We start from the raw sequence: 23,521 nt of genomic DNA, 5'->3' as shown, positions 1-23,521 counted from the left end.
TGGACCAACAGATCCCGTTGCTCTGGTTCAGTGAAGGATATTAGAAACACATTTTTTCCGGTGAGCGCTGAGCGTTACTGCGCAGCTTCCAACTGAGAGAGAAGATGTAGATGTGACGTGAGCAACCTGTCTGAAAGTTGTAAGTCTTCTGGTAGCTGTGCCAAGAGAAATCTCAATTATTCCCAATCTTGCAGAGACGGAGAGCGTAGGTATATGTAAGGAGATAACATGGGCACAGGCTAATTATTGCTAACTAAAATGCTAGTTAACATTAGTAATTAAGCCTAAACAGCTCATGTAAGAGCTTCTCCTGTACTATACAGTAATTCCTATACTATTGCGACAGTAAGTCTCGTGGTTATGACACAATCGTTAGCCTATTTTTATAAAAGCGTCTGCTACGGAGCCATAATGTGAGATACAAGGTAATGGAGCCTTTTATACATTGTCGTGTTTCTTTAGAAATAAACAATGGACAAATAGAGTCTTTAAACGCTTCAGATGTAAAGTTATTCACTGTCAAAGTGACGTCAAAATGAATGGCAGTCAGTGGAATGCTAACGGGAGGTGATCGTTTTGTAGCATCAAAATGGTGCCATAGGAGGTTTGAGTTCTGAAGCGAAGCTTACCCTTGGTTGACACTGACGTGATCATTTAAATCATTTACTCAGGTCAGAAAGGTTTTTCAGTAAATTGGACTGAGTTACACAAAGAAAGGGCTTTTGGTTATTTCACAAGATATTTGGACGAACTGAAGTTGTATCAGTGTTAACTACACACTGATTACTTTATTTGTTTTTTGAATATGTTTTTACACTGACAATCTTAATAAAAAAATAGAAAAAAAATTAATTATAATAGTTTTTCTGGACAATTCTTAATATTATGATATCACTGTGATTACATTCTTGTCAGAATGTTTAAAAAGTATTAAATATTTGTATGACATTGATCTATAAACAATTGGTAACAAATGCCAAGACGTCAGGATAACTATTGCATTGTGCTCAATGAGGAAACAAAAGCTTTTACAAAATCAGCTTTCAGTATAGATGTCATCTTGCACTACGCTGAAGGAACGTTCTTTCACATTTCTCCTAGGGAGTTTATATATTTTTTTAAATAAATCTCATATAATTCACATTAGTGCACACAAGCACAGAGGAAAATTTTGCTGCCTTACTGTATATGCATTTTAAAAAAAAGTATGAAACTGTGTGTTCTTTCTGTAGAAAATAAAGGTTCATGGTAGATGTCATATTGTCACACTGGGTCCTAACCTTGACCTTTACCCTCCCGTTCCCATTCCTCTGGACTTTCCTCCGACCATTCCCAGCATCATCCAGGGAGTGATGCAAGCCCATTCCTGGAGCCATGTCAGTGCTGCCAGTGATGGAGCAACAGTGACTTAAGTGCGTATAAATATCAGCATGTTTTACACACTCAGCCATCACACAGGGGAACTCAAAGAGCTCACGAGAGTCAACAAAATCTTATAACACCTAACTGATCTACCCTTGAAATAATTTACAACTAATGCTGGGTACACCCCACGAGAATCAAGCCAGTTTAGGGCCTGATTCTCAGCTCAACACAATGGTCAGCAAATCCCCGAATTATTATTATTTTTGTTCTAAAAAGTGTCTTATGTCTTCGCCTTAAGTATTTTAAAAGTGGCAAATATTGAACAAGTTCGATATTTACGATCCAATATCCTGTTGTGAGTGTGGACTGCATGCGGACTGTCAGAGTAGGATGAAACCATTACACATTACATGTCTGTGCTTCAATTGCGTACAATCAATAACACATAACTGTGATGATCAGGAAGAGAGAGTATAATGGTAATGGTACGCTGTAACTCTAACACTTAATATCTGCCATGCAGGCCAAAATACTGAGGTGTTCAAGTCAAGTCAAACAACAAGTTCCAGAGGCAACATCCATTTCCAAGGGTGATCTGCTGTCCAAGTGCTAAGCGGGGCCCAGCTCAGCTCTGCTACGCTCCGCCTGCTAGTGAAGGGAGGTATGGCATCTAGCCATGGTGGTATGCATGCTATTGTGTTACTTTCAGCATGGCTGGATCTCGCCTCACAATTATAATGACCACAAATGTCAAATAAATGGTCTGGTGTTAACTCAGTGCAGAAATAATCAGGGAACACACACAGATAGACTCTGTGATAGAGTTATGAATGGTGAACAAACATACAGAGAGGTCCACATGCTATAAGTGACAAGCAGAGCAATGGCGAACCTGTGGTTGCTATTTAAACCTATGCGATTACGATTTTATTAACCACACACGCACACAAGTGCGTGTACACGTCGGAGCACACACATTTGCTCACAGTCACACATGCACAGACTAGCAGTCTGGAGCCTGGCGGACTCCTGCTCTGATCCCACCCTCATGTAGCCTTGCAGGGGGTTGAGCGCCATGCCAGGCCTGCCTCGCGCCCAGACGGATGCCCATTACACGCCCCCATACCAACGGAGCTGCTGCCAAACCACACAAGGAGATAGTAAATGAGAGCAGAGGGTTCTGTTCAGCTTCCTCACACACACACACACACACACACACACACACACACACACACACACACACACACACACACACACACACACACACACACACACACACACACACACACACACACACACCATGTGGTTTATTTTATCTGACTCATACCCACATGCACACACAAAACACAATGCAGGCAGGCAGGCAGGCAGGCATCAATTAGGAGCCTGTTCATCAGTAAACTACAGTAGCTCTATAAATCTGCAAACTAGTGTTTTAAAGTGTACAAAGTGCTCAAGTGGAAAGCTTTTCAAAGGATGCTACTGTTATTGAGAAGAACTGGAAGCTTTCGTTTTCCAAATTTAATGTCAATTCTTCCAATAGTTGTCAAGACATTTTACTCAAATGTCAATTACACTCTGGCACTAGAGGAAGTCAGGTCATAGGCGCCGATTTATGTTTTCTTCCGCGGGTGCTCACAGGCGCACGCCCTTTAAAAAAAAATAAAAAATTGTAAAAAAATGTTTGCATTTTAGAACCTTAGGAAATGGACAGTGGTCGACACGAACACACATGCCTATTAACTCGATAATAAAGCCGTAATGTAGGCTATCTTTCAACTCAGGACAGCGCCACTTCTCACAAATACAGATAGGATTGGAGATAGAAGTTTAACTGACACATAACCACGATCAGCTTCGTGGATATGATATGATATGATATGGAGCAGGGGACTGACAGCGACATAACCAATCACACTATGACAGACGCTCCACTTAGCACCAACTGCAATGTTTAATTTTAAATGAATGTAGCCTACTGGCAGTCTGGCACACGTATCAGGTATCAGCGCCCATGAGTCACCAACGTCCTCAGGACACATTATCTGGGAACCGTGAATGTCACGGAAACCCATCTATTAGTGACTGACATGGCCTTCCCTGCTGCCAGCATGGCTAAAAATGACAATTGTATGGTATTTTCTAGCAAATTATATTAGCTAGCTTAAAATACGAAACATTTTACAGACCAATTTCTCTTTAGTGAGCCTTGCGAGTAATACGTTTTTTTACGTGAATATCTAAAACTCTGGAATTGCTTTCTATTAATGGCCCCCTTGATTGGATCCAGAGGTCCACATTATGTACAATATTGCCTGTAATATCTCATTTGACTGCTATTGTTTCAGACTCCTAAACGACAGATTAGTCATCACTTTCTACAGTTAATCACTTAAACCAGCAACAGCAGAGAGCCGAGTGTGAACCAGAGGCTCCACCGCAGGTCACACTCCACAGCAAAGGCTGGGAGCCATTCACACACGCACACACGCGCACACACGCACCCACCCACACACACACAGACACACTCAGGGCTAAGAACCACTGACATTAGGTCAAGACCTCCCCTACGACTGAGTTGATTAAACATGTTTCTACAACCCACACACTGCCCAATAAAATGTGTTGTGCCGAGGATGAGGACTGTGTTGCACACACTGGGAGCATCACTGGCTCCAGGCTTCCCAGAGAGCCCAGCCCAGCCAGGGAGACTGAGGTACAACACGCTGCTCCAGCGGCTCCACTTCCACCTCCTCGCTGTGCCTTGAGGGAGCAATCAACCTGGCTTGTTATAAGAAGGATAATGCCCGGGTGTACGTGTGTGTATGTATGAATGAATATTTCCTCCACAGACCCTCCAAGTGGAGGCAAAGGTTGCTTCGGAACCATGGCGCTGCATAATCGAGTCTTGAATGAAGGCGGGCGGGGGGAGATAAACATTCCTGGACAATGAGACCCTCCGTTACCCCCTGCTGTGCTCATACCCACTTAAAATTTGCTTACCCACAATGCAACACTTGGCTCAAGTGAATAGCCCCCCTGGAACCAGTGCAGTGCCACTACAGAATAACACAGCCCCGCTCCTAGAAGCCACAAGTGTCAGCTATGGTTCAGATACAAGCCTTCTGGGCCCTTAGTGAGCACATTATATCCAATTCAACTGGTCTTAATATACTTTAATAAGACCTGTTTTTGATTAATTCTCCCTTGAAACCGGTAGTAACACGGCTACTAGGCACATATAAAAATTGAATGAATGGAGTAAGGCTGCCAGAGAGTCAGAAGGGGGAAAATAGGAATCCTTGTGGATTTGTCCTCACCGGTTGGCTCTTGAGCCCTATATAATGCCTGTGCCCATGGCTCTGAGAGCACCAGTATAGAGGAAATATTTGCCCAGCCTGTAATGTGTTTAAGGTGCGCAGTATGATTCAGTTCAGATCATAAAGCCTGTGCGTGTCACATCCTGAGAGAGGAAGGACAGAGCTGCTCTCCTCTATATTCCCCTCAAGTGAACGGGGACAATGGCTTTGTGTTGTGTTTGGATCCCAATGTAAAAAAAAGAAAGAAAAAAAAGCCAGGCTTTTTAGAGCAATGTGAGGTTAAATAAGCCCAAAATACTTACAGCACCCATAGGAAACACCACACTGGGTTGTCTGTTCCATGTAATAGATGGTGATAAAAAACAAATCCCGTGTCCCCCACTGCACCTGTGGTTATGAGGCCTAACCGCAGAAACACTAGCACAGCAAGTGACCATAAATATTCCCCGATTTGTCAAATCAAGCACAGCATGGTGATATTAATGCGTAAGGTGAGCGTGAAGGACATTAATCTTTTGTACTTCCTGTTCAGCAGGTGAAGCAGATGTGGAGGGACTAAATAACTGGGATTGTACTTCCAGTATGGCTCGGGTTCTCTCTTTTTTTCTTTCCAGTTTCCCGTTTCAAATGTCTTTGCAGAAAAGCAAATAACTGTCACAGACAATTAGCTTTTACTGAAGAACATATTTATTTTTGGGATTAACTTGTAGCCTAGCAACTCCAAATGAAGCCAGAATCTGCACTGAGAGTTGACTTTGGATTGCATTTTTGCAATTAGGAGCGAGTTTAGTAATAAAAGTCCCCCATTAATGCCACCATTTAGCGGGCTTGTACACACCATGATGGCTCACATATGGCAAACTTCTTCAAAATATTAAGATCTGCTTGTCCTTTGACACCACTATGTTCCTACTCATTGCTGTTACAGCCTCTGCCAAACACCATGGCTAACCCATATGAAGATTAATGATTCCAGATTTCCCTCAGCTCTAAGGGCAAGCGATGGCTCAGTATATAGTTATTAAAAACTGCAAATTATTACAACATTTATTATCCCGGGCAATCTCATTTGCCCCACTAATGTCATAACTTCCATTTCTGCCATCTGCATTGGAACGAATGTGTCACATGTGCCACAACTGCACACTCACAGTAGGTTAATATGTAGAGCAGAGGTCCCCTCCCTCAGCCTCTCACTGCATTGCGAGCAGTGGTGGGCAAGTTACTCAGGAAGTGTAATACGTTCCTTTTGACTTATTACTCCTTAAAAAAGCAATGATATTACCTTGATTCTTACTTCCTATCAAAAGTAATTAGTGAACTAGCTCTGCGTGCACAAGGCGAGAGAGGAGAGGGATGCTACTCTGCTCACAGTGTCATTTTCCCACCCAGACAAAGCCTTTATACCATTTTATTGTTTATTTATCAGGGACAGTAGCTATAACATTATCACAACCAGATGTGAAAGATGCAAGGTGTTAAGGACATCTAGCTTAGATGCTAATTTGCAGTCCTTGTCCCTGGTCAGGCTTTTACAAAAACAACAAAAACAACAACAACTACAACAACAAAACAAATCTATAATCTATAAAATTCTCAGAAAATACAGAAAGAAAAGAAAAATACATAAAAGAGCTAAGAGACACCATTACTGCTCACGTCTCTGTTGTTGTTTAAACCATAATTTGGCTTTTGTGTTAAACACTTTTAGTTCTGTTTTAAAGGGATTTAAAGGGGCGCTATACAGTTTTGGCCATTTCTTCGCTGTTTTCTCGCTTTTTGCTCGCTTTTTGCTCGCTTTTCGCCCCCCCCCCCCTACAGCTTCGGAATAGATATTTGGCAGCTCTGATGTTTACTCGTGTCTGACTCCCCGCTCGGTCAGTCTGCTGTTTCCTCTTTCTCTGTTCCTCCGACAATGCTTTCCAAGCTTTCTCCTTATCTTTTTGCCGGCTCAGCCATGATGACAGTGTGAAAAACTCCATCGCTACCTTGTTAGCCGGTTCCTTAATGGGGGCGTGTATGTCTGCAGTGCCGTGAAGCATTTTGTTACATGGCGAGATCTGACATCACTTCCTGACGCTGAGGCCGGCGGCTCGCCGGCCGAAAGTTACAAGGGTGGCTTTTTCGCTCACAGGCGCTAGGGGGGAGCGAGACGGCCACCATTCAACCCGAAAAAAGTCATATAACCATTCCAATGAATCCGAAGCTGTTCAGTTAAAGGAATACGCCACCGTTTGTTGAAATATAGGTGGGCCAACGCATTTTTTGTCTCAGTGCAAGTAATTAGGTTGTTTTTTTGTCTTTTCTTGGCTCACTTTTACTCACAACATGCTAACCGGCAACATAGGATTCCATTCACTACGCTAAGCTAACTAGTGGCAGCGCTGCCGGAGTTGCACCGGACTAAAACGATGCATGCACAAAAAATGCGTTGGCCCCCCCTATCTACAGCTAGGGGAGACCAACGGTGGCGTATCCCTTTAAGGTAAATTAAGCTAAAAAAAACTGCATAGTTCCCCTTTAAGTTCCGTGGGTAAAGAATTCCATAAGTGTTCACCTTTTACTGACCTGAGGAGGTATTGACCAAAATGCGTCTGCACATTGGGACTCAATGTACAATTCTGGTTAGCTACTCGTTTTGTCGTGAACCGGCCATTATTTCTCTGTGTAATGAGTTCACGCCAGGGGCCAGCCCTTTCCAACACTTAGAAATAAGTTTAAAAAATGCAAAATTTATAAAATTGTCAAAATTCGAAAGTATTCCTCTCTCCGTCATCGTCCATCCTTTGTTTCACTTTTTGGCCAGTAGCCGATGTGACTTGACCTGCCGCGCGCTAAATTACAACAAGCTCACACGTCACGTCGTCATATAAGAAAGCCTGCCTGGGACAATAAAAGCAAATCCCATCCAGGTAACACAGCGTTTACTTGGATTAATAACTGTAATTCAATCAGGAGAGACTTTGTTGCAGATATGCATGATTTATTTGTAAGTTACATATGCAAAATATGAATTGTACATAGTCTTTGGAGACTATGGAGACTCCATCGTATAAAATGTAGATATATTTTAAAGGGTTATGAAAACCCGAACATATCCCCGATGGAGTCTAGACGCTGGTGGTGGTGGTGAAAGGGGATGAAGACCAGAACGAAGGAGTCGAAGGGAGCGGACAGCTGGAAGAAAGCCGAGAGTGGCGTGGGTGAAGATGCCTGGAGGTGTAAGGGGAGGAGGTGGGTCGCACTCTTGCCTGAAATGACAACTGACAGCTGTAGAGGAGAGAACACATTTAAAACCTGGATGTCATGCTGTGATTGGCTTGTGAAACACGAGGCCGAATCTGATTGGTTTGACTGAAAATCGACTCTCTCTCAAACAGCTGATCAGTTTAGGAGAAAAGTGATACAGTTATTGAAGTCTCCCTGAACGAATTTACGCTGAGCTACATTAGAAGTACTGTTTTTTATAATTCCAGGGAAGGAGCGCGTTAGTGCCCAACAGTGTATTGTGAGGTACAATATAGTGTGTACAGTAGATGCTCTTACGTGCCATAACAACCTGCTTTGAAAACACAGATTGCTGTCACTGATCTATACAGTAACAGTGTAGAGCCCACTGGGTCATTTCCTCCTAGTGGTTTCACTTGTTGTGCCTTTGAAGCAGGCTTTAATAATAGGACCCAACAGAAGTAATTAAAAACACTCTCTGTCAGATTAAAAGGGAGCTTCAGTCCCAGCCACCTAACCACATTCAGCACAAACAGTAAAACACACGCACACGCACAGAGGCATGCGTGCACACATACATACAGTTGACAGAAGTGGTTTACACAGAGAGGACCATTACTTCTGATGTGTGGATGACTGCTAACCCTCTTAACAACACTGAGAACAATATCAGTGTCCAGTTTCTCACAGCAGTAGTTAAAAAAAAAACTGGATTGATGTCAGTGGGGAAAGGTGAGGTGAAATAAAGACACCCATTTCTTCAAAATGTGTCATGCGATTCTCTCTGTATCCCTTTTTTCCCGTTGTAGATGCTGCAATGTGTGCTGTAGTGGTGGTCTTGTGCTTAATGAATCCACTTCAGTGCAGTTCCTCTCCGTAAGCCTTTAGGTTTAATCCCTCAGTCTGGAGCAGTGATAGTCTGGCCCAGGGGATGACATCTGTGAATCGTTCATTAACTCGTAACCAGCAGCAGATGTCTTCAAAAACAACTCACAGCATCGACGTCTCATTCCTTTTCGCTTTGCTTCATTCATGGTGTGCCCAACTGGCTACACGGAGCCGCTTATTGACCTAATACTTTAAAGGAATATGCAATTTCATGACAATGAAGACTCATGCGATGTTAAGGATTAAGCCTGTTTGAAAAGAATATGCACTTTTAGGACAACAATGTTGCGCGATATGGAGGCCTGAATGAGAAAATGTGATAAAAAGTTATCAGATATAAAGTACTTTTTTTTCCTTATCCACCAATCAGTTGTCTTAATGAAATAAAACATAATTAACTTGATTTTTTATTAGCTCATTGTATTTCTTTAACACAGCGCTGTGGAGGAGGGTCTGGCTACTCCACATAGCATTCGGGGATGGGAGAAAAACGTGCTCTGGTTTATCGGCATTTCTTTAAACCAATCACAATCGTCTTGGGCGGCGCTATGCGCTGGACGGAGCCGCTGTGCCGCTGCAAAACCTGTGTACAACAGAAAACTCCGATTGGACAGATAGTCTAGCTAGCTGTCTGGATTCACCCTGCAGAGATCTGAGGAGCAGTTAACCATAGTCCTCAGAAATCCACCAGAGTTTAGAATTACAACACAAAGAAGGTGGAAGGAAACGAAAAGAGTGGAATAATTATAGTTATTATAAGTTGTTAGTTGATACATGTAAATGTATTGAACCTTTAGAATTTTGGCACTTTTTACAAAATATAGCGTCAGTTTGTCTGTGACACTGTCATCCTTGACATTTTGTAGATGTCCTTGCTTGGCTCTAAGGGGTATCTAGCCCTTCCCCTTAGCCCTACCCCTTGATCAAAATGAGCATGGACAGCCCTTACTCTCACGTGAACGCGCAAAACTAAGGGGTGGGGGTAAGGGGAAGGGGTAAGACAGGGAAATGTGACGCAGCCGAAGTGTGAGATTTAATGCCTTCTGTCTCTTTAATATCATAATGTCTTGTTGGCTAAAATGCTTTAGCTAAGTATATAAATATTATAAGTTATGTCTTGTTGGCTAAAGTGCTTTAGCTAAGTATATAAATATTATAAGTTTATAAATTGCTGAGTTTGAGTTTATAAATTGATGCGACAGGCCGAACACAGCATGCAGGAAGTAGGTGACTAACATGCACTGGTTGGACGAAAGTTAGCTTTAGCTATGTCGCTTATTATTCTTTGCATAGAATGTAGTCCATTAGGTTTTTGCCTTCAACCCTTTATTACATTTCGTTAGTTTTCGGGGCTCCATAGCGCAAATGTCACTCGGTTGGAAGTGTTAAGCTGTGAAAATGAATAGCCTCCTCCTGTGTAAAATGTGCCGTGCCACTTTGAACACCTGTGAAAGATGTTTAGGCGAATAAAACTGCTCAGCATTAGGCCTTGAGATGGGCATGGAGCATATGAAGAGTTGGGTATTTCAACACTGACAGCCTCTCTATGGAAATATCATGTGTGACTTCAGGCGGGTTAACCAGAGCAGGAAGAATGTGGTCTGTGTCTCCCAGAATGATATATATGTGACACAGTCTGATTCATCTGCTACTGTGCATCCATAAGCTGTCCGGCAGATTTAGCTTTTTTTTTTTTTACTTTTGGGACAATGATTACATAGAGTGGATCTCGAGCTAAATCAGCCATGACTTGTATTAAACATTTTAATGTTTATAACATTTTTTCTTTGCCCATGTACCAGTCAGATTTAGCCTAGAGAGGCCTTTTTGTATGTGTTTATTTGATGTTTTGTGGACCACAAAAGTGAATAAGTGTGAATTGCATCGCATAAAGAGGTGATCGAAACTGTGTGTGTGTGTGTGTGTGTGTGTGGGCGGTGGTACGGTACGGTACGATGTTGGAAATGAATGAGCCACCAACAACATGCACTGGTTTTGTACCATTCCTGAGGATACGTCATCGTGAATTACAAGCCCCTTAACGGTGCCGTCATGCTGTTTAGGCCCAATCGACCATATCCAATCCTTTGGCTGGAGGTAGCACTTGTGTCATGCAGCACAACGTGATGGATTTCACAAATGTTTTTTTTTCTTTAAATCACATAATTGCACACTGAAGTGAGACAAGGAAACAGCAGTTTCGGAGTTCAGCCACATATATTATAGCCATAGACAATAATGAAAGGCTTCATCGTACAGTCACATGAAATGTATTTTAATAAAACACAATGTACACATATGCAGTCCTATGACCATACATTTGCTGGATCCTAATCATTAAACCTAGAATATGTCAAAGCATAGTTTTGTCTTTTTTGCTTCTTCTTGAAAACATTGAAATCAGTAGATGAGGTCAAATGAATGTAATACAAGACTTTGCATGACATCAGAACAAAAACCTTTTCCACGTGTTAAAGATATGCACTGTTATAAGGACCTCAAAGAATATTTCAGCATATAAGAGTTAACAGTATGAGGCAAACGTTCTCACTGAACAAAAAAAGTACAAAATAGAATTAATAAATAAATCAAATATATACCATATAAATGAAACAGCTATGTGGCGGCTATGTTTATTATTTGTTTTTAATCATTTTAATCTGTAGCTTGGTATTACAACCGTTTAATCTCTAAAACATTTAGAATGGTGAACAAGTCAATACTGAAAATACAGTAATAAGCTTTCATAATTCGATAAACTATGTACACATGAGTCTGTTGCCATGCTTGTCAAACAACTAAATTTCTTCTTTTTTTATATCCACACTATACAGTTAGAGCATAAAAGCGGTTTGAACGTAAACAGTTTGTGCTGAGAATAAAATACTTTGCAACTACGCATGGTAATTTCTTTAATATTACTCTCAAAAATGTACATAACATAAAGGCCACACATGGGAACGCTCCGTCTCCATTTAGAGGGGGAAGGTGAGGGTAGTTTTAACATAAATATAGGAACAAAAAAAAAAAAACTGTCTCTTTCAGTTCCAGATGCCCTTTTCTTGTCCATCAGCATCATTCGCTTCAGTCGAATCTCTATTGTCGCTTCATCTGCTCTCTTTTTTTAACATCCTCCCTGGTCTGATCCCACCCCCCACCACCACCACCCCCTTCTACGAGCAGTTTAGCTTGCCAACTCCCTCGCTACCTCTCCTATCCGCCTCTCCCGCCTCCACAGTCTCTGGTCGCCCCTGCGTCTTCCATCACTCTCTGCACGGTTAATGGCATTGTTAATGACAGGAAATGAGTTTGGTAATGTCAACTGTAAAGGTCCACAAGGCAAGGCAAGGCAAGGGGTGGGGCTGAGAGTCACCTGGCTGGTTACTGCAGCTGGGGGGGGTGGGGGGAGGGAAGCAGCGGGAGGCATGAAGCATGTGTTTAGTGTGTTGATACTGATACCGTACGTTAGACATATATATTTGTAGTGACGGACTTGTGAGTTATGGTTGTGTATCCCGGTGAGAGCACGGGGGTGGGGGAGGGGGTCAGAATATGGGTGCAGCAGCGGCTAGCAGCGTTGGCGTTGGTTTCTTTGTTCAATGGGAAGTCTAGTTTCGAGTTTTTAAGTCCTCACTGGCTGGAGCGCGCGGAGGCCAAGTGGTCGCTGTGCTGGTTCTGGGCCCGAAACCGCAGCCTCTGCTTGTTCTTCTTCTTTGGTTCTTTGGGTCGCTGCTTCCCTGAGCCATCTGTGGGGGGAGGGGGAAAACAGAGAAGTGGTTATCCCTTTGATCAGTGCTACCCGCACTTGTTCGATTCTCCAGGTAACGGCTTTCCTGTGTTTCAGACAACCTCATGTCAAAGTCCTTCTACTCCATGCAATGCGATCGGTTTCTATAGCAAATGTGACACGACTACCAAGGCTGGATTACCAGCAGGGCAAAGCGGCCCCAGACACTTAGGGGCCCTGAAGGCCAAAGGTTTTCAGTGTGGCAATTACTTTTACAATTACTACGTGGTAACTTGATTAATTGCAAATCAGTGTGTAAATCCGTCAATAGGTGCCCACATCTTGTTGTTGCCTCAGGGCCCCGTGGTAGCTTAATCCAGCCCTGCATGTAATCCCCCCTAAACCAGTATTTCTTAATAAATTCTCAGCTTTTTCGACACAAATATGTACTTCTGTTAACTTAGTCCTTATAAGGAGACAGACGAGAAGCTCTGACGCATCCGTACGAGAAAAGAATCTCAAACGTCAGCACGTATCAGGTATTTTGTTTGTGAAAAGATCCATGCAGTCCCACACAGAAAAACAGATCCATCACATAACCTCATTGACCTGGCCTCGCTTTAAAGAGATTGTTGGCAGCAGCATGGTGCTGCACTAAGCATATTTGCTTTTAGTGCGCCAGGGACAGGGCTGTAGTATTGGTGACTGCACTCACACTTGAATACTCGAATACAGTCAGACTGAATGTTGTGTTGAATTTGTACCTGTACGTAACAACCAGTGATTGGATGACGCAACGTATTGATGGGTGCAACGTATTGCTTTTCAAGCATCAGATTGATGACCAGTGAGCTTCACTTCTATTGACTTTACTGTAACACGGAGGTATGTAAAAGCACAGTCATGAAACAGACTGCTGTGGAATAGATTACATGAACTCAATCTGCTTATTTTGGGCTGGAGCACTCAGGTTTTGGGCCTTGGATTTGTTTCCACCATCCAAGAGTTGAGAAAATGTAAAAAGATAAAAGGTGATGGAATAGGAAGATAAGCACTTGAAATCTGTTTCGATTTGCACTACAAGCAACTACAAAAGAATCAAAGTGTGCTTCGGGTATAAAGCTTTCGTAAAAGCCCTAACAGTGACGTCTTACAAGTTCTCCAACTTTTGCCAATTTAAAAGGCTGCGCTACATAAAGAAGTGAACCTTCTATGAGGGAACATCACATATCAGGTCTTTGGTTTGCTCCACCACTCGGGACTGAACCTCAGTTTTCACTGCCACTGCAATAGAGAGGGGAGATAAGTATGGGAAGTTGCATAACTCTCTATCCAAGTTGGAAAGGTCCCCCCAGCCCAAGGTTAATCCATCCCAGGTTTCACTGGGACGGGCAAAGCATGCTGGGAACTGACTTCCTGCTCTCATGGAACCTTGTGTGGTGGAGGTTCTGCACCCACGTCTCTCGGTGACAGAGAAAACTCTGGCTACCGAACCGCAAGGCAACAATCTGGCTGCCAAGGCCACAAATAAGATAACGAGGTGTGTGTGCGAGATGTATGCGTGGGAGGGAGGGAGGGGGGAGTGAGTGTGAGGGAATTTAAGGGAAAAGAAAATCTAATGGGGGGAAAAGTGGAGTAAGGCTTGGATGATGAGACGCTATCTGAATCCTGATCTAGAACACAAAGAAACAAGCCACGCCATGGTTCGCAGAGGGGGAGCACAGGAAAGCCGCTACAGAAAAACAAGTCTCACCGTTTCCTTGCCTGATTCGTGGCCTTATTACTGCACTTGTTGGAGATTTTTCTCTCACGAAAAACAGGTAACGGTGTGTAACATGTGGCATTATCTCTAATTGCCTTCTCATATGTGCTGGCATCGCGGTGGCCTTTTAAGCACCCCTAGAAAAGACCTATTTCCCATTCTCAGGGCTACACTGTGAGGTCGATTTGAAAATATTCACTCGTTTAAGCCGACACGCATGAGAAAGCAAGATTTTGCTCTGCTAACAGGGTCTCCCGATGAATAATACAGATGCATGCAAAACATCAAACCATCTCAGAGCTATTTCCTGCAATTAATCTAATCTTGTTATTTTGAGTCACATTGCCAATCTGAGCCGTGGCAATAAAGTTTCTCGCGCACAGCTCCTATTTAAAATCACCCTTTGAACACAACTTTTCGCATCTCTTCCATCAACATCTCATGGCCTTCAATTGAAAAATATGACTTTGGGGGACTTTGTACACTTGCTTAGCTGATGCCACTTTGGATTTTTTTTTTTTTTGCATGATTTACGCTACGTCAAAGTAAATCTGGAGCTGAAAGGCATTTGGCCTACAGGTTTGTTTTCCTAATTGCTCTTTAAAGAGGTAATTTTCATTCAAAACAGTGTTGCTAGGTGCCTGATAAACACAGCTTACAGTGCAATCAACTCAAGACGAATTACATTTGACGGCAATAAAGTACATGATGCAGCATTAAACTCCCTCTGTAACGGGCAAAGCCTTCGTGGGCCATTCCTGGGACGCAGGGCTGCATTTAAACTGAAAAAGCCTGCATTTACAGCAACTGCTTGAAAAACAAAGACATATGTGGGTGTTAGGTTAAAACATACTTTTTCCTGGCTAGTTCGGGAATGGGCAGGAGATGTGTAATCCAAAGAGTTTTAACGCTCTCTGTAACAGCGCTTACAACACACACACACTCAAAACTGCAGGAAAGAAACAAATTCAGCAACTGCACATGCAGACTGAGTTCATGCCAAGCAGATAGATTGCATAGATACCCTAATTAGTCAACTTACATTGATAAGACACATTTTGAAAGCTTTGTGATCAAACTAACTCGTATTATGTCACCCCTTACATCCTTCTTTCCTTCCTTTTTTTTGTTGTTGTTGCAGTAATTGCAAAACTGAGCCATAAAAAACTAGCCACAGCTAGCCTTAGCTAACTCTAAATGCACCCAGCTGTTATTGCAAATGATAAAAATCCATTTTGATGAAGTGATATCTTGCTTTCCTACATATCTAAATAAGGTAGCTAAATCTTGTCAGCTGTCAAGACAGCGTACAAGTCAAATGATCATGCTGCACATGGGATTTACAAAACACTCCAAACCAAATCCACTCAGTAGATGCCAGATGCTGAAGCTTTCCAATTGTACCCTAAGAAATCACCAGATTCTGGATATTGTATCTCATATGGATATGGTATTCTAACAAAATCCAGTGTGCTGATAAGATCCACTCCATGTTATGTTTTATTTTGCTTTATTATTTTGTTTCCCTGCAGACACCGCATACTTTCAATCAAACTCAACACAGAAGTGCTAACTTGTTTCAAGCTTCAGCTGAAACTCCCCCGAATTAACTAACTGATGAGACATCATGAACTCACCTACACAACCATCTCAGACCACATTTTATAACCCAATCTCAACGCTGACAGCTAGAGGGCAACCAATCCCCACATAAGCCCCTCTCCCCCCATGCATCTGATACTAGAGAGATGCTCTATCATATCTAACCAAGAACTCCCGTTTAGCCTTTCCTCAGGGCACTGCGCACTCACTGAACACTGGAGCTTTCATCATCTCATATTTACGGCCGATGTAATCACTTAAGCTGATTACCGGGGTTCACAGAGGAAACAGTTTAATTTGCCTGGAAAAGAAATGATTAACTCATCTCAATTGCTTTCAAAACCAACAACAAATTCTTAAATCTTAGGGCATGTAAAGATAATTTTGTCTTGGAAGGCACGGTAGGTTTCAAATCATCTACTGTCTTTGTGTTGCGTCGTAACTGTAACAGGAAGGATCCAATCAAAGGAGTATGGCTTTTATCAGGAAATCAGAATCCTCTTTTTTTTTATACTTTTCTTTCCATTCTGGCTGCATTTTCTATCACTACTGCAAACCATAATTTCACCAATGTTTAGTTTTGCTTCGTAGATACCATCTTCCTCTGCCAGCTTGACATTTGGGTTTGAGTATGAAAATGAAAATGAAAATTCAATCAAACAAACAAACACAAATCTCAAGAGCAAATCAAAATGTTTTGTATTTCTGAATCAGAAACAGAGCCTGTGGTAGGACGGTTGTTTATCGCTGTCAAAAATGACCTCTGTGGAAGTCTTTTATGTGTCTGCGAGTGTGAGTGTGTGTGTGTGTGTGTGTGTGTGTGTGAGTGAATGATATACAGTACATCCCCCTTTATGTCTGTGCATAAGTGATTGTAAGATTCTATATCACCTACGTGAGCTTGAGAAATACTTAGTGTCATTTTCAATCGTTTCAGCTGCCAAACCAGTGCGAAAAAGAAATATTAAACTCCTGTTGCACGCTGTGGTGGACGTTCCTCAATAACCTCTCAAAGCCAGCCGAAATCCACCGCCTTTTTCTTTTTTCTTCCCCACCATTCTACTTCTCCCTTCTCCCTTTTCCCCTCTCCGTGTCCCTGCCGTTGCTATTTGAGGCTCTCAGCAATAATCGAGACGAAGGCATGGTGAAGGTCCAACTAAGAGTTAAGCGCTATTAGACGTATCATATTATTAGGCTCGCGCTCCAGAATAATATCTCCTTGCGGAACGGCAATATGACTACTCGTCCAACTGATGCTCTGAAAGATAATCAGTCAAATCCATATCCAGGGGGAAGGAAGCCAAAGCCAATGCTCCCTTCATCAGTGTCAAAGCTAATATCTTTGTTTTGGAAAAGGGGACCGAAGTCAAGAATATGCATAAGTTTACACGAGAGTCGGTGTCATATTCTCTGAAATAAGGCTTTTATTCACCATTTCGTCACTCAGCATAGATTAGAAGACTTCTCCGCAAAAGAAAAAAACTCTGTTGTATGTATCTGTATGTTGTCCTACAGTACAATCCCAGAGGCCACGACCTGCTTAGAAAGAGCAATGCACCGACTGTCGGCACAGGCCACGTGATTTCATCCACTAACGGCTCCGGCAGCACGGCAGGAATCGAAGGCCTAATCTTATCTCCTTTTGCTTGCGGTTTTAGAAAAGAATCGATGGCTGACCTCGAGAAGGCATTAAGACATACGGTAAATGGGATCCTATACTGCTGAAAACTCTCCCCTGCTCTCCTGTTACCTCATCCCTCCACTCGACGCAGACGGTCAATTAATAACTTTCGTAGGACAAAGAGAGGGCGGGGGATGTTGTTGGGCAGAAGAAAAAAAAAATCCTAAATTTTTTGGTGATGATTCGGGTGGATTTAAGGAAGGCAAAAAAAACGGGATTTTTTTTTTTGGCGGCTCGTGTTTTTCATAAACAGGCCAAAGCGGAGGCCATCATTTGTGAGGGAAGGAGAGAACTACTGGCGCCAGTGAGATTTGATTTCAGTGGCAGAAATTGGATTAGCAGCCATTAAGGGCCTCCTCACACATACATTTATAACGCTGTGAAGGGGAAAGGATCTGTAGCCAGCCAGTGCTCTCTTTACTCACACACCGACAACTCCTCTGTCTGGGAAAAGGTTACGGACGCTGACGCTGCCCTATTCTGCTGCCGAACCTTGTTTGCAGTTGATTTATAGGTGGGACACAGTGTATGACCTCAGGTGACCAATAGTTCATTAAGGCGTAGGCCAAAACTTTTATCGGCGCTTTGTACTGTTGTCTGCCTGCAGGGAACTGCTCTAGAAGGGTCATTTGACATTTGACAGATGAAAATAATGTGTTAAAAGGTGGGACTTTGTAACAAATACAGACCAAGTGAAAAAGCTACAATATTTGGGAGGAAAACTACCGGGGAAATACTGCGGCAGAGACCCAGACGTCAGATGTAGGAAAAAAGAAATCAGCCTTTTGACAGAGAGGACAATCATTTACAAGAAGCTCATCTTGCCAACCAACTGACAAGAGGCTCTCTGCACAGCATCACTTAGCCCTAACAAGGTTACTCTGGATCACACTCTTTCATTCACTTTTTCATTCTTTCGTTCCCTTTTCCCCCCACTGCTCTGCTTACTATCACCGCGCTGCGAGGCGAGGATGATGTAAAACATATGCATTCCGATTTTAAAAGCTAATGTTGGGATTAGGTCGGTCATTATTTTCTCATCTATGACCCAACGGAGGATCTGCGCGGAGATTAAAAAAGCAGGTTAGCTCACCGCTCGGGCTCTTTGATGCTTCGTTTCACTGACAATAAGTTAAAGCGAAAACCCGACTCGGAGATTAACGACTCTAAGCGGAGAAGTCCCGGCAACACATGCATGACTGAGACGGTGATTAATACGCCTGATGGTCAGTGCAGACAGCGTGTTCTTTCCCCCTCTGGAGAAGGTCGATCACACCGGCGAGAAGCAGCCACAACCTGCCCAGTAAGGGTACCGAACAGATGATGTTACATGTGACATTAACGTTCTTCTCCATCAGTCTACTCAGAGTTCAAAGTCACGCTCTGCTGCGTTTCACAATACGGGACTGTTTCCATTTGTGCTGTTTGGGTTCCCACCGCTGGCTCGAGCGCTCAAAGGTACGTTATCGAGTAGAAACCTTCGATGACAGATGTTAAATTAGGCCAACTTCCAAAAACGTTCAAACGGTCGGAATTGGCTTTCCAGAGCTGTTTCCTCTAGTACAAACTTCCCTTAAACACTTATTCTGTGTTTCAGAAATGTTGGAAAGTTGGGAATTACTTCTTCCTGCTGTACTAGGAAAAATTAAATGGCATAATCCCTTGGGTCAGATTTCCAAGTTGGAAACTTGGGGCATGATCTCTCAGGTTTCTGAGACGCACTTTGATGCCGACATGTCAACATGGCACTTGTAATCCTTAAAATACTCCTAAAGTCGATATACAGCGTTGTACTCTACAAATGCATTAAAACATCTGTGTGGAAAACTTAGTTAATTTAAGTTAATTGAAACATGTAAGCAGTTTCTTGTTACTCATTCAAAAATGACATTATTTTACATTCCTCAGCCCAGCTCAGTGCCTTTAAACAACTCGGAAGCCTTCATGCATCACATCTTCTGAGGTATATACAACTAGCTTAGCAACTGTGACTGCACGTAGAGCTCCAGAGGTCCCGTCCACACAGTGAAGCTGTGGGGCTAACACACCATGAAACTCTAAATGCAAAAAATGCAGGCTAAACCAACGTGGGCAAATGCTGCATTCACGCAACTTCGGCAGAATAGGAATTTGGAAGTGTTCATGCATTATTCCAAGAGGGTCAGCCCACTTTAAAAACTCATTATAGGCTACTAAGCTACATTTGCCTACAGTTAGCAATTTATCTAACATTGCACAACAAAATTGAGCTGAGCCTGTCGTCATTTATCCTATTGCATTGCTAAAATCAGGTTTGCAGAAGTAATAACGTTTGAGCACTACACGATTTCACAAAATCACAATGATAAGGACTTTATTTTTCAGGGGTGCTGAGATGATTTTTAGGGGTGCTTCAGCACCCCTAAAAATAGCCTAATGCCGCCTATGGCCAGGGGCGATTCTAGGATCAGACCTTTAGGGGGGCTCAGCCCCTAATGAGAATATGACACAGATACAGTGCCTTGCAAAAGTGTTAAACATTATATATTTATTGTTAAACAATAAATATACCTTTGTATTCAATTATAATTAAATTATCTTTATTGAGAAACTATTTCTTGTATTTATTCATACTGTATACTGTACTGCAAAGTAACTTATATGTCATACTGTTCAACTGTGTTAGTGTTGCCACACTATCCTGATCATTATAGCAGTAAATAGGAACAACCAAATGTCTTCTATATAATTTAAAACAAATACCATGATGACTAGACCTTGGTTAGGTGTTCTTATAATGGATGTAAGTATGGTGAACAGCAAGCAAATATTGATTATATGTCAGTTACTGCCTTTTGCCTTTGCATGACTCCTTGTTTTTGGCACATGATACAAAGGCAGAGTACAGTAACTGCCAAACAAGGGTCAAAGGTCAATTTTTAACTCAAGATTTTTTGCTTACAAACATTTCTTCATTATAAAAACTAGTTGTCAAATTTTGGGAGTTCTACCTATAATACTTTTGTCTGGACAAAACAGAAACTTTAAAGTCATTTTTCTCAGTTTCACACTCTAGCGAGTTAAGGTCTTTTGCCTTTGCAGGGCAGAATACATGACTAGTGCAGCAGGAACATTCTTGACTGGAAAAAGTAAAAAAAAAAAAAAGACAAGTAGTTTACATGGAAAAATACACCGTAGCTTTTGAGCCTACATTTAAAAATGGGCATCATTGTTGTACCTTTTTTGCCCAAATTCATTTCTAGTAACAGCTTTGTATACAACATAAAAACAGAAAGTGTTTCATATAAACTCCACATCAAAATATAAACATGTCTCTCCTAAACTGCGGCAAACGCTAGATTTCCTCATCCCAGTGGTAAAGCGGTTCAGCCATTATTCCTAAATGTCTGGTGGGGGTACCAGACACAGAGAAGAAGAAATTAGTTCTGAGTAGTTAAATCACATGACGTTATATGGTTTCTGGGCTATGACATCCTGCCAACTGTTAGGGTTTTCCCACTTCCGCTCGAAGCTGCCAACTCGTCGTCAGCTCAAAAGCAAAAAAATAAATAAATGTGTACGCACGCTGTCGCCCCCTGCAGCAAGGAGACGTCATTTAAATAGAAGCCTGCTGTTTATGTGACTCAGCCACTACATAAGTTAGAAAATGTGCCAGCCATTGAGGTTTGATACTCTCTCTTCATTATTCAGTTTTTTAAACGAAGGCATACAACTGATCATTATCGACTTTTTTTTTTCCCCCACTAAATGGAACCTTGCTGTATTGCGGCGGCTTGACACAGCCAATGGTGTCACGAGGCTAACGTCAGCAGCCAGGCAGCGAACAGGCATCGCGACCGGCCCGCTGAGTCTGATGCGCCTCGAAACCGCAGCACACAAAGAGTGAAGTGAGCAGGCCCCCTCTGCGGTCTGCTATCTCCCGACTGACTCATCGACACATCTGGGCCTAAGTATATGGGGCTCTCCTGCCGTTGGGCACTTGGGTAAATGAGGGATAATTAGCTTTAGTTGACTTTAATGAATGGCTTAATGTTGTGTTTCATTTCTGATGAGAAAAATATAAAGCTCAGCACTTATCAAAGGGAGGCCCTGCGCTGATGTTCCTGTAGGCTTGCCTCTGGGTGTGGGTCTGTTTGTTTTTGTATTTGTCGCGCGCGTGGGGGGCGAGGTCGGGCTGAGCTGTAGATTGCTGCAGCATTTGAGGGAGTGGTTTCAAAATGTGACCGCAGATCCACAGATCAGGAAACCTGCTGGGATACACGGTAGCAAATCCATAATTCTAGCAGCGAAGTTACTGCAGATGTGGAAAAGGGCCATAGCACTCCACTTTGATTCCCATGTCTTCTACTGTGAATAAAGATGAGACCTCTAAAGACCTCTTTGATCCATTTTCTAATTCCCACATGCTTTGATACTAATCTTAGTTTCCGAAAAGTGTATGGCATTGAGCTGATGAAATCAATCATACAACAGACACAAAATCCCTCATGGATTTAGGTGTTCTATTTAATCTTTGATAACCAGCTGCTCTCAAGCTACTCTGATATAACTGTCATCTACATTTCTGTGTCTTTACACTGATGCACTATCGCTTGCCGCTGCAGCTCAATACTGTTCATTATCTTTGCAGAGCCATTAAGAAGTAAAAGCTAATAAAAGCTGTACTTGGCAGATCAATTTAGTGTACTTTTACACACTACCTTTTTACAAGGTACCCACCTCGCACTGCTTTTAAACACATATTTGGAACACTTATTATTTATCCGAGGAGGGGAATCGGCATTTCCAGGATCTGTTGAGTATAATGTAAGCCTGGGCCTCGGGTAACGGAGAGGGGGGGCGGGGGTGTCAACCCCCAATGGAGGGCCCTGGCTTGGGGGATTTACCTGGCTCTGCCCCCTCCCATGAACCTCTAGGTCTTCACCAACAATCCCTCTGCATTATAGAACCCCAACTCACTTTATGGAGAGGAATAAAATGGTTGTTAACACAGCCATGAGGAGGCACGCAATAAGGTGTGCTAAGAGTAAAGGGCTTTCTGCAGGCCCATGGGGGCTATGAGGTGGAGCAGGGAAGGATGAATGATGGTTTCAACAAACAATCTGTCTACTACTGGCAAGTAGTACATGCTTAAAGTCAAAGTCCACGCTAGGTTGGATTTTGGTATGTCAGTGCACACTCACAGTTTGCCCTACCGCCCTGAACAGGGATGGTCCAATTATATCATATGCTGCTTCTCAAGTCTCCTATTTAATAGCTCCTCTTTCCTACCTTGAACCGGAAGCTGTTTCCGAGGAGCGAGGAGGGATCCCCGAGAAGCTAGGAGGGAGGATACACGATAGCAGCATTCCCGGAAGCCGTGCAGCTAAAATCGCCGCCCATAGAGCTGACAAATTCAAGTGCACTTCAGAGGAAAGGACGTCCCAGCTCTCTGAAAACACATTCCCTCGTTTCCTCTCACCTCGCATGATTTCCTCGCAGAAGAAGGGAAGCAAGTGAAGGAAACAGGGATGCAATTTAAGAACATGGAATGTACCAAAAATGGCATGCCTATCAAGCTTTCGCCGTATGTCCTTGGGGCTGCAGTAAGAGCATTTTGGAGACTTTGGAGAGGGGTGTCTTTTTTAGCCTTTTCAAAGCCAGAAACACACAAACAAAAATGTAAAGAATGGATTAGGTATTGTTGGTCTGCTCTAATGTTAGCTGCAACCAATTACATGACCAGCTAACTAGGTCCTTGCCTAGTAACCGAGCATTACTTCCAAGGCCAAAAAGCATTACCTAACTACATTAGTTTATGTGTTTCCAGATTACGATAAAAAAAAAGCTCCAGTGTTACAGTAGTGTTCCTCCACTGTGTGGAAGTCTGGTCCTGGATTCTATCAGAGTTTAAGGTCATGTTAGCAGCTCTGTCCTGCTTTTTATTGGAAGAGCAACCCCCGGCCAAA

At 42.6% G+C, this 23,521-nt stretch overlaps 1 protein-coding gene across 3 annotated transcripts in view; it reads right to left on the bottom strand.

Annotated features, from left to right (window-relative positions):
* Positions 1–11,055: 11,055 nt before the first annotated feature.
* Positions 11,056–23,521, bottom strand: part of rspo2 (R-spondin 2) — a 66,644-nt gene continuing 54,178 nt past the window's right edge. For 2 of the 3 annotated variants that reach the window (XM_039807254.1, XM_039807253.1), the window contains exon 6: positions 12,432–12,547. In XM_039807254.1, coding sequence (XP_039663188.1) covers positions 12,432–12,547 — 116 coding nt within the window. Of the gene's footprint in view, positions 12,548–23,521 lie in introns of all 3 variants that reach the window. The other variant, XM_039807255.1, reaches the window with a different exon arrangement.

The sequence above is a fragment of the Perca fluviatilis genome, chromosome 7 (genome assembly GCF_010015445.1).
Source record: "Perca fluviatilis chromosome 7, GENO_Pfluv_1.0, whole genome shotgun sequence".
Classification (NCBI taxonomy): domain Eukaryota; kingdom Metazoa; phylum Chordata; class Actinopteri; order Perciformes; family Percidae; genus Perca; species Perca fluviatilis.
The sequence above is the reverse complement of the archived record's forward strand: the minus strand, read 5'-3'. Positions and strand labels throughout refer to the sequence as shown.